We start from the raw sequence: 15,714 nt of genomic DNA, 5'->3' as shown, positions 1-15,714 counted from the left end.
AATTTGTTCCTGTGCCAAAGGTGTCTGTTTGTAAACTTTGTAAACAAACAACATATATTTAACTTTAATATCTTAAAAATAGCAGTTTTTTTTTTAAAGTAAATTTTGTGCAAAATATAAACTGAAAAGTGCCCTCTTTCATTGATAAGAAAAATAAATAAATTGGTCATTAATTAATGAATAAACGTTTCATCAACAAAAAATAATTATTTAGCTACTCAAATAAACTCATTTTGAATAATATAAAATAGAAATGTTCTTAAAATGTTACCAAAGCTTCAACAAGATGACTGACAAGAAAACTATTAAATGAATGTATTTATTGTTTTATATTTCAGCATTAATTCTCATCATTTATTTTGTATTCAGTACATGATGACTTATTCAATGTATTTTTCCTAAAACATTTCAAGTACCCCCTGGGCTTCTTCCAAGTACCCCTGGGGGTATGCATACCCACTTTAGGAACCCCTGGTATAGACTGTATTACATAACGTTACACACATTACTGGCTCACTGATGTAGACAAATAACAAGCTGAAGACACTGGACAAATTCACTGAATAAACAGACAACTGTGTAGGTTCTTCACTGCTCCACATTATGTTTATTCACATGTTTTCAGGGTTTATAAAATGAACAACTATGATGTTAAAGCACAGGTGTAAACATACGGCCCCACTAAAGGGTCAGATCCAGCCCCTGGGATGAATTTGTAAAACGGAAATATTACACTGAAGATATTAAGAATCTGTTTAGTTCAGGGGTCACATACAGACCAACATGATCTAAAGTAAAATACTGTCATAATAATTTATGAATAATGATAACTGCAAATTTTTCTGTTTGTTTTAGAGCAAAAAAAAAAACGTAAATTTCTGTGAAAATACTTACATTTACAACCTATCTCTTTACAAAAAATGTGAATAACATGAACAAAATATAAAAACCTGAAATGTCTTAAAAGAACAAAGTGTAATTTTAACAATATTCTGCCTGTTACTAAATATTTTATGTATTTTTAGATCCACTGTGATCTGTAAGTTGTAATGCACATGCGAAAATCGTACTTATTTTCTTAAGACATTTCATTTCTAAGGAAACTTTGCAGATGTAAACATTTCCATAATGTAATTGTACTTTTTTTACTGTTATTATTTTACTGGTCCGGACCATTTCGGATCATATTGGACTAAATGTGGCCCCTGAACTAAAATGAGTCTGACGCCCCTGTGTTAATGGAAGAATAGTACAGTACAGTTCAGTATTTCTTTAATATCTATATAAACTGAGTCACTTTTCTGAATCCAGATACAACGCAGACATTGAGGCTTTTCAGTTGTGTGTTTCACCTCTTCAAAGGTGTTAAGTTAAACAACAGCCCAACAGTACAACAGCACTACTATGAATACACTGTAAACAACAATACATATGAAGAAATAGGGGCTTCTCTGGATTCTAGCTGGACTGCATGCATTTGGATGGGTTATTTTCTCTCCTAGAAAAGAAGTAAATGAAATACAGATCAGAAAGTCAAACAAAATATTCTTAACACATAAAGGCCTTCACATCCACTGTTGACCAAAAGCATCTACTGATCTAAACTGTTTAATACCTGTTGATCCACTAATCCTATCAATACATGTAGATAATTGGTGTAAAATACAGTTATTCATCTTTTCATGGTCATCAGATATGACCCACTTGGACGTTCAGAGTCTGTAGTTACCGTGGAAACACCGTCATATTCTACAACATTGATTCACCAGTAAAACCCATGGAGTTGGATCAATGACAGTGGATGGAGACGCTTATTTTATGTTTAGTTAATGATAGATTTGCTGAAAAAAGTAACTTTTTCTTCAGTTTTCTCTGTTTTTAGTACAATAACCATCAACTTCAATCAGAGCTTTAGTGAACATCTACATGATCAGTGAATTAAATATAGGAAAATACCTGATTTTTTGCTGAAATAATGCAAAATGCAGAGAATTATGATGTAATAAATGGTGCAAAATCACTTCAGAAACATTAAATAAAGAGAAAAATTGATTTGGGAACTGCCACAAAGACAGCATTGGGCCTTTATGGGTTAAACATCTGTAAATTTAAGAAATCCTCCATGTTGTTCATTCATTTTTGTAAACAGCCAATTGAACTATTTTTTTTTATTTATCTATTTATTTTGTATTTATTTTGAACATGGAAATGATACAAGTTTCCTGATTGCTACTAATTGACTTCTTTGTCAATGTAATATAATATAATATAATATAATATAATATAATATAATATAATATAATATAATATAATATAATATAGAAATGAAAATTCAAGGAAGCAAAAAATAATAATACACACACAAAAAAGAAAAAAGAGTCATATTTGAAAAGGAGTGAGAAGAAGCATAGCTTATTAGCGCTCATCCCTCTAAACTGTTAGGGTGCACTTTGGATGGTAAATACAAGTAAGATTAAATAAAAGCATCCATTTTCTGGCCTAATTCTGCTTGTACAGTACATTAATGTCATATAAGTCCTGTACTTCTTATGGGCTTTACCTTTCTTCTGTTGTTTCATGGTTGGTTTCCTGTTGATGTTCATGTCAGGCGTTTCACTGATGTCAATAACTGTATGCATTTTGTCCCTGTTGCCTTTTGACGCCTCCTCAGGTTTGTCTTCGTCCTTTTTCTGAGACGGTTCCCTGCGTTCCTCCATCCTTCCTCCATTCTTCTTCTGTCCATCAGCCTTTGGAGTTTCCTTGTTTTCAGTAGCTCTGCCAGCTTTCCCTTTCTGTGCTATTTTTTCATGCAGCAGAGAAAACAGGTATAAAGGTATTTATTTATATTAACTCATTCTTACTCCTTTTCACATATTTATTTGTACTATCTTACCTCTGTACATGAGCAGATATGCAGTGTTGGAGCTGTTGAAAACCATTTTAGATTATTTTTTAGCATGTGACAGTAAAATACAGCAAACAGATAATGAAACACATATAAGACAAAAGGTTTGGGGGTTCATTTGTTCAACAATAACAGTAAGACGTACATGCGAGTCTTCGTTCTGTCAAGCAGCTGTTCTCCAACCTTCAATATTACAATAAAAACAAAGAGAATGTTTCAATAAATTAGCATTTCAAAGTCAGGCTCAGCTGTATTTGTACAAAAACTCTAAGGCCCAAAGTGCAACAAGGAACAATATAAAAAATAGAAAATGGCAAATAACTATAAACATACAATAGGACTTTAAACAGCAGAATAAATAAAACTATAAAGTGGCAACAGTAAGGTAACAGATGAATTAAGATAAAGATAAGAATAAGATAAGATTATTAAAAAAAAAAAAAAAAATATATATATATATATATATATATATGTGTGTGTGTGTGTGTGTGTGTGTGTATATTTATATGAAAAGATTGAAGAAAAGAGAAAATAAAAAATAAGATAAGATTATTTGGGAAAAGAAAATATTATATAAGATAAGATAAGACTTTATTTATCCCACCAAAAAAATTGAATATAAAGAAAAAAAATAAGAAATTTGGTATTTATATAAATATGTATATACATATAGAATTTGAATTAAAAATCAAATATTATTTACATATTTAAAGTGACAGTTCAATGCAGTGTACAACATAATTAGGTGTTTCATTTCATTTATTCACATATCTATTAAAAAGAACCAAGTGTAAAAACATTACATTTTACATTTACATTCTGTTATGACAATAATAATAATAATTATTATTATTATTACTTTATTACCACTTTGCTACTTGTTTCTACTAGTACTTTGCATGTGCAATTTCCTGTTTTTTTCCAATACTCTTTCTCTTTTTAGAGTTATTGTTTTGCTATTTTCTTGTGGTATTTCTTGTGTGTATATTCGGTGTTTGTGCTCTATTGGAACCTATATTTCCTTTTCAGTCAGGCTGTGTATCTGGTACCCTATCTTTAATGCTCTGGAAGTACCAGGATGTTAAAAAAGGTCAGTCACTACGCAACAGAATGTGACAGCTTTAGGAGAATGGGATCTGTCTATTTCCTGAATGGACATGTGTATTTCATACTGACCTTTTGGACGTGGCTGTCGTTAAACTCATACCACGCCTTGTCCTCACTGGACAGGACGGTGGCTGTGTAGTGTCCACCTCTCAGACTGCCCATGTGGTTGACGATAGCGTACAGTTCATACTGTTTATTCTGCAGACACAGACTGGATCAGGTTCACATGAAGACATGGATCAGCTGTTACAGTAAACTACTGGATGCACTTTCCCCTTACCTTCGTCTGTAATGTAGATGGGATGTCCACGCTGCGGTTGGATTTAAAATGGGACATGGTGATGTAGTCAAAGTCAAATCTCTTGAGGAGCAGAATTAAAATCTGTGGAAATCTCTTCATTTCACATCCCTACAAAGCCAAGACACAGTTTTACACATTACAGCCTTTGTATGGGAACCTTTTACTATGTTCAAACTTTGTACTTTCATGATATACCTCCCTGAGCTGGTTATAGGTGGGGTTTTTTTTTTGTTTTTTTGCTTTTATTTCATGATTAATGTATGTGACTTAATATTCATTGACCAATGATGTTTACTTTTGTCATTTTTTTTATTTTGGAAGGACCATGTTCTGTCATATAGGTTCTATCACGCACACCTCTGCTAACAATGTGACGCTTTGGGGTTTGGTATTATTTTGATTATGCTTTTTTAATGTCAACATGCCTTGCAGTATGTTACATTATGTTGCATATTTTTTGGGCATGTACATGTGTGTATGCTTACATGTATGTCTATATGGGAATGTATATATGTCATGTTGCATTTTATTTGTATGCGTGAACACATTTGTATTTATATGTATGCATGTATGTATATATGTATATAAAAACATTGTTTTTGTTTGTTTGTTTTTTTTTCATTTGTGATCTTTTGTGCCTATGTTTAGGTATAAGTTTGTGCTTTACAAACTCTGTTACATGTATATTGTCCATGGGGATAGGGGGCTAGTTTTTTTTTTTTTTCTGTTCTGTATAAAAACAATAATTTTCATTGTCTTGACATCTTTTTGCACTATTGCTGTAAATACTGTGATATTCTGTATTATCTCAGGTTCAAAACACACCATCTTTATATTAAATAATTTAGAGAAGTTTAACTTTTATTAATTTGGGTTGTCATTTAGGGGTGATAATGGGTGCTGAAGTCAGACCAGTTGAGAACCACCGGTCTACAGTATACACACTATTCTCATAGTAGTTGCTGCAGTAGTGGTAGTAGTTGTGGAAGCTGTAGTTGTAGTTGAGGTTCCACAAAAAAAAGAAAGAAAAAAAAAAAGAAGAAAAATGCAGCTATGATGGATTTTTGCTAATTTTTATAATGTGAAAAACACTGACATATGCATTTTAAGTTCATCACATATGAGGGACGCCACAAAACCTAATAAACATCACATGATTGTGGTGGAAGTGTAAGAAGTTAAAATAATGTATGTTGACAAAATGTTAGGTTTAATAGTGGAATAAATTACAGGGAATAAGTTATTCCATCTGTTTGTTAGAAATATATTGACAGTGTTTACCCAAATAACTATTTACATTTATGTTTGCAGAATTATTATTTACACATATACACATTAAATTATTTTCATTTGGTGTATACAAGCAGCTAAAATAATCTGTTGAATGTGCCTGTCTTAATCAACTACATTTACCGATACAAGTACTGTTAGTTCCTGATTGGTTTGTTTGGTCATGTAAGGTTATATTTCAGGAAGTGTTGAAGTAGTAGTTATGGTATGTGGAAAAACAAGCACTGTAAGAAGAAATCTGTCTCCATCCTGCTGTCTCATTTTATGAAGAATGAATCATTAACCACCAATGAACCCTCACATTACAGAAGTATCTATCTATCTATCTATCTATCTATCTATCTATCTATCTATCTATCTATCTATCTATCTATCTATCTATCTATCTATCTATCTATCTATCTATCTATCTATCTATCTATCTATCTATCTATCTATCTATCTATCTATCTATCTATCTATCTATCTATCTATGTTTCTTTTTTGTTTTAAACTCACACTGGTTGCCTCTGTTTTCTTTTCACAGTCTTCACAGTACACCATGTTGTCTCCACTGAATGTTGTGGTCTGGAAGATAATTTCGAAGCCTTTCTCCTGTAAAAAGCACAAAATAGAACACTAATTTCCTGTGACATAAACCCACAAAACCACAGGACACTAAACTGTGCTCACCACACTGTAGTAGGAACCATAAATATCACTGAGCGACAGTGGAAGAGTCCAGAATGGGTTGGTGTCCAAACTGATTCTGTGGCCTTTAGAACATATTGTGGTGTACGTCAGCTCTCCTCGGAAAACCTTAAAAAAAATTTTAAAAAATAAAAAAACATACAGTATAACAATGGTACATTCTGATTTCTTCACCTGTAAATGTGAGGATTTTGATTTGTTTTGGTGATGCTGACCTCAGAGAACATTCCATCGATGTTGTTCAGAATCATCTCCAGACATTCAGATGCGTCCCGCTGCTGATAAACTGAAAAAGAATATGTGAAATCACCTCAGATTCACTGACACTTTTCCATTACGATGACATTTATGATCAAACGTACCATCTGTAATGTGAAAAGTGTCTGTGATGTTTTTTGTTCCACATGTTGACTTCTTCAGCTTTTCAAACACCTCTCTCAGTGCTCGGTCAGTTTTTTTTTTGGTCTTTGATTTTTCCTCCAGCCTGTAGTAGAAAGTGAAGAATGCACTGATAAAGGGACTTTTACTGGAATATATATTTTTTCATTCCTTTTTTTTCATCCAGGAAGACAGACATTGCAACAGTCTGACATGTATTCATCAGGTGAATATGGAAACTGTGCAAACCTAATGTTAACTTGAAGTTGAGGTCTAGACCCTGACATTAAAAGTTCAAATCTGAGGTTTTTAAAAACTTACAATGGAAACATTTAATTCTGACAATTTGATTATAATAACAAGATTAGAAAATATAGCTGATTTTTAATGATAGTAGTGCAGCCACACTGATAAAACCAGGCAATAACACAGATGTTTTTCCTATGAATCCAGTGCGTTACATGTTCAGATGGATGCTTCTGTGAAACTGGTCCTAAAAACAGGACATGGAGCTAAAAATTCAAACCAGATGTAGACTAATGTTATGAAGCAAGTTTAGAAGCACTTTGGGTCTATTCTAAAAATAAATATTTACTGAGATAAAAGAGAAACTATTTTTCAGATAAAACACATTTTTATATTATTTTACACTATATTTAATACAAAAATCTGTATGTAACATGGTCAAAAGGACATGAAACCAGGCTCTGATGAAAGACATTATGCAACACTTACATTTGGAGAAAATCAAATTTTCACTAAAAGATAATGTAAAATGATTTTATTCAATTTGGCAGCCCTTTATAGATTATTTTAATGTTAAGTAAGCAGACAGACCTCCTACTCTTTTTTTTGTGTGTGTGTGTGTGTGTGTGTATGTGTACATGTGAGTGCATGTGTAACGTTCTTATTTTTGCATTGCTCTAATTTCAATAAAAAAAGTTTTAAAAAAAAAAGGACATGAAAATTACTACTATTTTTTTAAAATATCTTTTTATTCTCTCACAGGTACATTTTGGGAATTTAACTAATTATGAAAGGCAATGTTTCACAAAAATGACCACTGTTGAAAAAATTATTCGCAATTTATATGCATTTAACTGGGCAGGTTCTGCAAGTGGACACGATGGGTTACACACGAAACCTGGAATGACACTGAGATTCATGAAAAACCCACATCCGGATTAGAAAAACCACTAGGATTGACACATTTAACACAGTGTTCTATATAATCTATAGTCTATATAAGACCATGTCAAGCGATGTTTTCAAGATAAAATGCACCTTGATACTTTTTCATGTCCCGATTTTCGTCCTATTTTTGGCCCTAATATTTGATTAAAAAAATCATTAATTTTGGGATGGCTCAGAGCAAGAGTATAATTTTTTTTGCATTTATCTGAGGTCATCGTTAGGTACATCCAGGGGGGAAATACGTCCCATTCACTGTTTTGCATTGAAAACAATGAAATCAATACTTCACGGTTTTAACTGATCATAACAAACAATTTAAAGTAAACAGTTACAGTATGTGCATTAATCCCAACCTGCCACGGAGCTCTGTGGTCATGAAGAGAACTTGCAGGACACTGTTGAGGTAACAGGTCGCTCCCTGATTCATCAGGCCATAGAGAGGTTTATGTGAAACTAGATTATCTGGAAGCAAAAAAAAAAACAGTCAAATATGAACAAACTCATTCCTTAGTAATGTCTGAAATATGTCAGAGGACTAAAACAGTGAAATGAATACAGTTGGCCAATGAATCATTCACTTTATTGACTTATTGTAACTTTTTCTCACAATAGTTTGACTTTTTTAAATGTTGACACTTTTCTTTTCTAATGTTTTGACTTTTCTCATTCTCATAGGTTTTTTCCAGTTGATTTTATCCTCATTAACCCTTTCATGCATACTGGTCACTACAGGGGACAGTTATTCTCCAGCTGTTCTCTTGTATATTCATGGGTTTGGTTATTTTAGTTACATATCAGCCAACACAGTGGACACTTCTGCAGCATTCACACACTGCAATTCATACCATTGTAACTTTCCTGTTCTTGATAAACCTGAACTGCAGTAACATATCTGAGTGTAAATCAATTGTTAATTGTTATTAGACTGCAATTAAGTTTTGTTTTTGGTTTTTTTTTTAACAAAAAGTTGGGGAGTTTTTTGCATATTATCTGAGTGAGTAATAACTGGTAATACAGTATGTTAAAATATGAGAAAACATCAGATTAGCAGCATTTAAAAATGTTTTTATTTCATAGTTTTCATGCAGTTTGTCAATAAATGCATGTTTCTTTGCTTCAAAAAATTAAACACATGGTGTCCAGTTGAGTGGACATTTTTGGGTTAGGTTCATAAAAAATTAAATCACATTGGTTTTTTTTTCATGTCTAAAGTGGAAAAAATCACAGAGGAAAAAAAAATCTTGCTTAAGGTTCTCATAATTCATGCATGAAAGGGTTAAATTAATTCCTTGATTAAAAATATTTTGTTTCTTGTGATGGCTTTTTCTTCTGTACATATACATTCTTTTAATTTTAGCTTAAACTATTAAAAGTAATATTTAAGAGTTTTATGTCACACATGAAAGTAACAAGTATTGAGTGTAAACCTTCATGAAAAGTGAAGGCGTTGATTACAAGCCTCCAAAATGAACAGAGACAACAATGCAATGAAAAGAAAACAAGTTTATTCTTCTTTTTCTTCTCATTATTTAGTTGTTTGTTTATTTATTAATTGATTTTCCAGATCAATTGTCTTATCAGTTGTTGATGCCGTCCCAGACTTTGACCTGAGTCCTAAGTGCATATGGGTTTTTTTCAACTCTATCAGTCAATGGCAGAAATGATGGCACAATGTGATTTTACAGCACATGAACAGGAACAATTTAACTTTTCAGACTATTTGGATGATAATGACGACGATGATGATGATTATTATTATTAATAAGAGGAATACAATAAAAATGTTAACAGCCACCAGCGACACAATCCATCCACTGATAGAAAATGTGTAATACCTGCTGATCCACTAATCCTATCAATACATGTAAATAATTGGTGTAAAATACAGTTTATCATCTTTTCATGGTCATCAGATATGACCCATTTGGACATTCACAGGCTCTGTAGTTACCACGGAAACACCGTCATCTTCTACAACATTGATTCACCAGTAAAACCCATGGAGTTGGATCAATGACAGTGGATGGACACACTGGGTTTATGTTCAGTTAATGATAGATTTGACTGAGAAAGTCACTTTTTCTTCATTTTTCTTTGTTTTGATATAATTAACTTTGAATTTACTCTGAGTTTCCATGAACATCTACATGATCTGTGAATTAAAAATAGGAAAATACACGATTTGCAACAAAAAATACTAAATACAGAGCATAGTATTATTTTAAAAAATGGTGATAAATCAGTTAAGAAAGGTAGAAATAGAGAGAAATTCATATCCTCCTGAAACCCAGCAATGCATTTTGTCCTCTGTAGTGGACAAGAGTTTCACAGCTTTACTTTAAAATGAAAAATTACATTATGTCCACTGAAAAGGACATTATATTAACCCTTTCATGCATAGTGGTCACTCCAGTGGACAGCTATTCTACAGCTGTTCTCTTGTATATTCATGGATTTTGTTGTTCTTTTTTTTTTTTTTTTTTAACACATATCTTTATTAAAGTTTTAAGACACTACATATCTTTTCTGGCATGAATTGGTAACATTATGTAGATCTCTCCTGAGCATAAACCCCCAGAATCATAAACCCCCCCCATAGTTTTCACACAGTTTATCAGTAAATTCATGTTTCTGTGCGTCAAAAATTAAACACATGGTGTCCAGCTGGGTGGACATTTTTGCAACTTCATGAAAAATACGCTCATAAAATTTTTTTTTCATTATTATTTTTTTATGTTTTGTTTTTGTTTTTTTGTTTTTTTTTAATTTATTTTTTTTTTTTTTTAATTTATTTTTCAGAAGAAAATTTTCAATCGCATTGTTTTTTTCATGCCTAAAGAGGAATAAAAACACTCAAGAAAAAAAATTTGATTAAGGTTCTCATAATTCGTGCATGAAAGGGTTAAAAAAATAAAAATAAAAATTATCTGAAAAAACTGTTGCATCATGGTGTTTCCAATTAAGGCAATTATTTAATGTAAAATAATGAAAATGTTTACTGACTAGGTGTCAGGAGGTTATGGGAACTGCCACAGAAGTAGTACTGGGTTTTTATGGGTTAATAACAAACCAGTAATCTATCACATTTGATCTATATTTAATATAAAGTAGAACCTTTTCCACTTCCTGCTTTTACCTTTGTGTTTCTTCTCTGCTGCTGCTTTGCGTCGATGTTTCTTTGCCATCGTCTTGGTGCCTGAAATTTGGAATGAATGAATGAATGAATGAATGAATGAATGAATTGGTTAATGATTGCTTGTTATTCTGTTGTTTTTTTCTTTTTTTCTTTTTGTGACTTTTTTTATTATGGATTATGATTGTGCCAAACCTTCACCAGCTAAAATCTTAACAAGTCTAGGAGTCACATTTAAAACATAAAAACATCTTAAATTATGAGGTGAGGCCACAGTTCAGAAAGGTGATCTACTAATAATGCGGACATTTATAAATGAAAACTGAACTAGATACTTTCATTAACGACCAGCGTAATTTACCAAGAATTAGACGGAGCCAAATTACGCACGGTAACAAGTGAAAGAGGAAAGAAGAGTAAAAAGTTAGTGGATGACTGTAACCCTTTTAGGAACTAAAACACTTGGAAAACACAGCCTGAGTACCAGTGGGAATTAAGGAAAATTCTGGAATAATACAATATATTCATTCAATTATAATATATATCTGCAATAATAATATAAATGCAGATTCCAGAGGAGGAAATAAAACGATGACGCATTACGCAAAGGTGACGCACACAAGTCACGTTAGTATCTGTCCGGAGGCTGGATTCTGACTTTTAGAATTCACCAAATTCATTTTTGCAGCGTTTGTATCAGACACAGAAACATGTTTGTTTGTTTATTTGTTTGTCTCTCTGTGTGCGCGCGTGTGTACTTGACTTACAAATAAATTCACATAATTTGGGAAAAGTCTTTCACTTCCTGCCGGTTACTGTTGAATAATGGCGGAAATTAAAGTAAATCATCTTATTTATTTTAATATTCTCTGTCACAACTTCTACAGTTTGCACAGGAAACTCAAACACATTTACCAGTAGGTCAAACACAGAGAGGAACTACATCCGCAGTTGATTAAAACAAGGTTTGGACTTAATTTGTCCCTGAACCGATGACAGATGACAGATGATGACAAACACTGTGGGCTCCTCCACTGTGGAAAATCACTACAGATAAATCGTAAGGTTAAAAAAAATAATAAATTAAAAAAAAAAAAAAAAAAAAGAATAAAAATGAAAATAGCAATGAGGACAAACCAGAAACACGTACCTTGTCTGTCAGAATAGAGAAATGTGTGGATCAAGTCTTTGTTTCATTTTCTGTTATGAAGCCCACGTCACGTGCGTAAATCATCACAATGAAAATATTGATGGATGACAGGATGACAGTAACATCATTAAAATTTAGTAACAAAACTAACTCTTCGTTTATTATTATCATCATGATTATTATTATTATTATTATTATTATTATTATTATTATTATTATTATTATTATTATTATCATTAGCTGGGATAGGCTCCAAGCGACCCCCGTGACCCTAGTGAGGATAAAGCGGGTTCAGATAATGAGTGAATTATTATTATTATTATTATTATTATTATTATTATTATTATTATTATTATTATATACATCTTGTCAAATGTTCTCTGTTTAATTGAGTGAATGTTTTGTCAGTTGTTCTTTATTATGACCCTGTGTGTTTTTACTATACATTAACAGGCACTATTTTAACCTTTTGGACTTTCACTCTGAAATAATAAATGTACCAACCTGAAATGGTCTGTCTAAATGATCACCAGCGCCCTCTGGTGGCGGAGTACTGAGGCTATAGCATGTGCTCCAAAAATGATCATTTCAGTCATTTACTGAAATTCACTGACACTTTTCAAAATATATGAGAATGTTTTGAACCTTTATTTCAATGGTCGTCTTCACCCTCCAGTGGCCGAGTAGTAAGGATATTCTACATATTCACTCAGGTTGTTTAATGATATTTGAGTTTTAAGGGTTAAATCTCATGAAAATATGATGGATCATATCATGTGATTTTTACAGAGCATTATTTGTGTGTTTTTGTAATTCCTTGGTCACCAGTGCCCTCCAATGGTCGAGTAGTAAGGCTATAGTATGTGGTCCGAAAATGGTCATTTTGGTCATATAGTCAAAGTCATTTAAAAACTATTCTAAATCACTAAATAACACTTTCTGAGGTATATCAGAATGTTTTGAATGTTAATTTTGATGGTCACCAATACCTTCTGGTGGCCAAGTAGTAAGGCCATAGTATGTGCCCCAAAAATTATCATTTTTGACATGTACTCAAACTCACTTAAAAATTATTCTACATCACTAAATAACACTTTCCAAGGTATTTTAGAATGTTTTGAACCTTAATTTTGATGGTCACCAGTGCCCTCCAGTGGTCGAGTAGTAAGGCTATAGTATGCGGTCTGAAAATGGTCATTTGGAACATGTACTCAAATTTATTTTAAAACTATTGTAAATTGCTAAATAACACTTTTTAAGTCCTTTCATAATGTTTTGAACCTTTTACTTTGATGATCACCAGTGCCCTCCGGTGGCCAAGAAATAAGGCTATAGTATGTGCTCCAAAAAAAAGATCATTTTGGACATGAACTCAAAGTCATGTAAAAACTATTCTAAATCACTAAATAACACTTTCTGAGGTATATCAGAATGTTTTGAACATTAATTTTGATGGTCACCAATACCTTCTGGTGGCCGAGTAGTAAGGTTATAGTATGTGCTCCAAAAATGGTCATTTTGGACATGTACTCAAAGTCACTTAAAAATTATTCTACTTCGCTAAAGACACTTCCCAAGTCGTTTAAGGACGTTTTGAACCTTTATTTCAATGGTCGTCTTCACCCTCCAGTGGCCGAGTAGTAAGGATATTCTACATATTCACTCAGTTTGTTTAATGATATTTGAGTTTTAAGGGTTAAATCTCATGAAAATATGATGGATCACATTGTGTGATTTTTACAGAGCATTATTTGTGTGTTTTGTAATTCCTTGTCCGCATCTTTTACTTCCTCAACACTGTGTCACCTAAACTTTAAACTCAGGCTGTTTCTGTCAAATTAAAGATTTCTTTCACACTGACCTTTGTAGCACAGATGGGAATTGAACCCACTACCTGTGAGTTCCAAACTTGAGCTTGAACCTACTGAGCTACAAGGAGAACTCAGTCAGATCTGTTCAGGTAAACCAGAGGAAGAGTGGAATAAGTCCTCCACACATCACTCCTGACTCCTTCTTCTTCTGTGGTGTCAGGCTTGGACCATGTCAGGCCTTTCTGTGTGGTTTTTCAGCAGCGTTTGACTCCACTGAGTCTCTGACAGACAACAGTCACATGTTAGTTTCCTGTTTGAGTCTGTTTGTCTCAGCTGGGCGTTGGACTGATGCCTGGTCTCAGTGTCTGTCAGTACTGAAGATGGTCCAGTGGTCTAAGACGTCGTCTTTCCACCGGGAGACCAGGGTTCCATTCCTGGATCAGGAGTCCTCAGGTCAGAGTCTGTGTGTGTCTGTCTCAACAAAAACTAAACAACAAACTCTAAAACCAAACTTGCGAAACAATCAAACATTGCCTTTGTTGAATTTCCACGTCAATTTCAACTTGCGAATTTCTGAATTTCCATCGAGTGTCTGTCTCAACAAAAACTAAACAACAAACCCTAAAACTAAACTAACAAACTCTAAAACCAAACTTTCGAAACAATCAAACATTGCATTCGCTGAATTTCCACGTCAATTTCAACTTGCAAATTTCTGAATTTCCATCGAGGATCCAAGGAGCAACAGAACAAAGGTCAGTACCAGCCCTGTGGGGTTGAACTAGCTAGAAAACTAGCTAGTTCAACGGGCAACTTGACTTTTAATTCAACCTTTAAACTCACGTTACTCTGGATTATTGATGTTTTCTCTCACATTTGGTTTCAGTATCAAACCATGTTCAGATCCAGGGATACATGGATCTGTTCTACTCTAATTCTCAGACCAACATCTTAAGATGTTGTTTAGGGATAACCTCTGAAAATCACCTGAACAAACTTCTTTCATCATGTTTTTATTTGGAGAAAACATGTGATGGAGATGTAGGACTAAACCATGTGATCTGAACATGAACATTTCACACGAGTGGTCAAATTTGTCTAAATGTTTTATATATGATTCCTAAATCATTGTTGTGTGTTCCCTGAGGTGCTATAGTGTGTTTCAAACCTGGAAAAAATGGTCGGATTGGTCATGTAGTCAAATCTGCCTTTAAAACTATTCTGAAACTCTAAATAACAGTTTTCAAAGCATATCAAGACATTTTGAACCTTTTATTTTGATGGTCACCAGCGCCCTCCATTGGCTGAGTAGTAAGGCTGTAGTATGTGTTCCAAAAATGGTCATTTCGGTCATATACTCACACTCATTTAAAAACTATTCTAAATCACTAAATAACACTTTCAAAGGTATATCAGAATGTTTTGAACCTTTTACTTTGATGGTCACCAGTGCCCTCTGGTAGCTGAGTAGTAAGGCTACAGTATGTGCTCCTAAAATGGTCATTTTGGACATGAACTCAAACTTATTTAAAAACTATTCTAAATCACTCAATAACACTTTCCAAGGTATATCAGAATGTTTTTAACCTTAATTTTGAAGGTCACCAATACCTTCTGGTGGCCAAGTAGCAAGGCTATAGTATGTGCTCCAAAAATGGTCATTTTGGTCATATACTCAAAGTCATGTAAAAACTATTCTAAATCACTAAAGAACACTTTCCAAGGTATATCAGAATGTTTTGAATCTTAATTTTG

General features: G+C 33.0%; 1 protein-coding gene across 1 annotated transcript; it reads right to left on the bottom strand.

Annotated features, from left to right (window-relative positions):
- Positions 1-1,056: 1,056 nt before the first annotated feature.
- LOC115438953 (ubiquitin carboxyl-terminal hydrolase 47-like) lies at positions 1,057-12,187 on the bottom strand. The gene is made up of 13 exons (XM_030162843.1): positions 12,149-12,187; positions 11,002-11,061; positions 8,219-8,327; positions 6,656-6,777; positions 6,509-6,579; positions 6,276-6,401; positions 6,102-6,197; positions 4,293-4,421; positions 4,082-4,210; positions 3,051-3,088; positions 2,894-2,925; positions 2,561-2,797; positions 1,057-1,498 (listed from the first exon to the last, which is right to left on the bottom strand). The coding sequence occupies exons 2-13, from the start codon at positions 11,048-11,050 to the stop codon at positions 1,371-1,373; spliced, it is 1,266 nt and encodes a 421-aa protein (XP_030018703.1). The 5' UTR covers positions 11,051-11,061; positions 12,149-12,187; the 3' UTR covers positions 1,057-1,370.
- Positions 12,188-15,714: the final 3,527 nt, after the last annotated feature.

This window comes from Sphaeramia orbicularis, chromosome 18 (genome assembly GCF_902148855.1).
Source record: "Sphaeramia orbicularis chromosome 18, fSphaOr1.1, whole genome shotgun sequence".
In the NCBI taxonomy this organism is placed as follows: Eukaryota; Metazoa; Chordata; class Actinopteri; order Kurtiformes; family Apogonidae; genus Sphaeramia; species Sphaeramia orbicularis.
This window is presented reverse-complemented; position numbering and strand designations above follow the sequence as displayed.

Bases quoted from the DNA above. Each gene is read 5' to 3' on its own strand.
- LOC115438953 (XM_030162843.1), bottom strand. From the start codon at position 11,050: ATGGCAAAGAAACATCGACGCAAAGCAGCAGCAGAGAAGAAACACAAA. The intron at 6,402-6,508 runs GTCAGCATCACC...ATTTTTTTTAAG, and splicing joins TCGATGGAATGTTCTCTGAG to GTTTTCCGAGGAGAGCTGAC. The intron at 4,422-6,101 runs GTGAGTTTAAAA...TTGGCTTTGTAG, and splicing joins AGAAAACAGAGGCAACCAGT to GGATGTGAAATGAAGAGATT.